The sequence below is a fragment of the Halyomorpha halys genome, unplaced genomic scaffold (assembly GCF_000696795.3).
Source record: "Halyomorpha halys isolate HHAL.00 unplaced genomic scaffold, Hhal_1.1 Scaffold1386.1, whole genome shotgun sequence".
Classification (NCBI taxonomy): domain Eukaryota; kingdom Metazoa; phylum Arthropoda; class Insecta; order Hemiptera; family Pentatomidae; genus Halyomorpha; species Halyomorpha halys.
This window is the reverse complement of record NW_027107554.1, coordinates 264,254-266,145: the sequence shown is the minus strand read 5'-3', so window position 1 is coordinate 266,145 and position 1,892 is coordinate 264,254. Positions and strand designations below refer to the sequence as shown.

At 38.9% G+C, this 1,892-nt stretch overlaps 1 protein-coding gene across 1 annotated transcript; it reads right to left on the bottom strand.

Moving 5' to 3' along the window:
- Positions 1-590: 590 nt before the first annotated feature.
- On the bottom strand, positions 591-1,640 carry LOC136795420 (uncharacterized). Its single transcript, XM_067045943.1, has one exon. It carries the CDS (start codon positions 1,638-1,640, stop codon positions 591-593), a length of 1,050 nt encoding a protein of 349 aa, XP_066902044.1.
- Positions 1,641-1,892: the final 252 nt, after the last annotated feature.

The following is a 1,892-nucleotide window of genomic DNA, read 5'->3' as shown; positions in this document are numbered from 1 at the left end:
TGATTTTTCAAAAGCTTTAAATTCTGTTGAGATTCTCCTGTCTAAACTCTCTATCTTTTCCTTATCCAACTACATTTTGGATCAATTACTCACAGACAGTGGTCATCTGTGATAACTCCTTTTATCTCCTATTTCCCTCTTGTATGGTGTTCCTCAGGGCTCCTCACTATCACCAACTCTTATCTTTGTTTGCATAAATGATTTTCCCAATCTATCTACCACTCCTGATACTATCTATATGCTGATGTTCTCCAAATTTATCTTTCCTTCCATTCTACCAATCTCATCAAGACATTCCATACAGAAACTGCAGGATATAATAGAATTTTTCGATTGGGTGAGAGAAACAAATTGGTGCTGAATGCAGGAAAAAAACTATCTTCATCGGTTCCAAACTCCTCTAGCAATTCATTATTATCCATTACTTTTCCTAAAAAAAAATCGTATTCCTATCCATAACTCTGTTAAAAAATTTGGAGCCATTTATGATCATCACCTGTCCTGGAGTATTATTATTATTACACTGAGGGTCGGGAATCCTTTCCTCACTTCGACCCAATAGGATCTTTTGTGAGTTACCCCTCTTTCCACTAGAGATCCCATATGAATCCTATGCTTCTTATGAAGTTCAATAATTCTTTTGGGTTCATTCTAGAAATGTCTTCAGGTTCCATTCTGTCCTGTTCCAGATACTGCAATCTTCTGAATGCAAGGGCTTCACATTCACACAGAATGTGCTGTGTCTTTTCTTCATCTTCCATACATAGACGGCAGGTGGAATCCTCCACCAGCCTCATCTTCTTAAGATGATATTTTAAGGGGCAGCGGCCCGTGAGGAGTCCTGTTATCGTCCTCAGTTCATTTCTAGTAAGGTTAAGGTAAAATTTTGCCTTTTCCTCTGATATTTTAATGAAGAGCTTGGATTGTTTCATACCTGGTTTCAGCGTCCAGTATGTTTCCTTCTCTTTTTGTTCCCAGGAGTTAACCACATTCCTGATTGCACTTCCAGATATGTTGCAATATGGCAAGTTAGCAGGGCCAATTAGCATCATTTCTGATCCCTTTCTAGCTAGGGTATCTCCCATCTCATTACCTTCAATCCCCTCATGTCCTGGGGTCCACATCAAGGTCAGTTTATTGCCTCTGGCTAATTCCTTTAGTCTCTCTAGGCAATTCCAGACTAGCCCTGATTTTATAGTATAGGACATTATTGCCTTTAAAGCAGCCTGGCTGTCTGATATTATATAAATCCTTTTTCCTTTTGGATTGTTTTTAATGTTTTCTAATGCCGCTATTTCTATTGCGTGTATTTCAGTTTGGAAGACAGTTGGGTATATTCCCATTGCTAGGGTTCTTTTGCAATTAGGTCCTACAACCCCAGCACCTGCTTTTCCTTCCTTAACTGATCCATCAGTATACCAGACCAATGCGCCCTTCTCAAATTTAGGGCCTCCTTTCCTCCATATCTCTTTGTCTGGAACACATACATTAAAGTTCTTTTCAAAATCAAGTCTTTTGGGTAAATGGTCACTTAAAAAGCTCATCCATTCTTTACCCTTAATCTTATTTAGGATCTTTAAGTGCCCTTGATAGTTTCCTGGTTTATAAATCCAGTCACGTTCTATACTTAAGGCACTCATTATAGCTTCTTTTTGTATCCAGATGTGTAGGGGAGTTAAATTCAGAATTGTCTCCATAGCTGCTGTGGGGCATGTTCTGATTGCTCCTGTCACACCTAGACACACCATTCTTTGTACCTTTTCCAGTTTTATTTGTGAGGTTTTTCCTCTGTTTTCGGCCACCAAATTGCCGATGCGTAGGTTATCATGGGTCTTATAACCCTTGTGTATAACTATTCTGCCATTTTGGGTTTAATTCCCCATTTTTTCCAA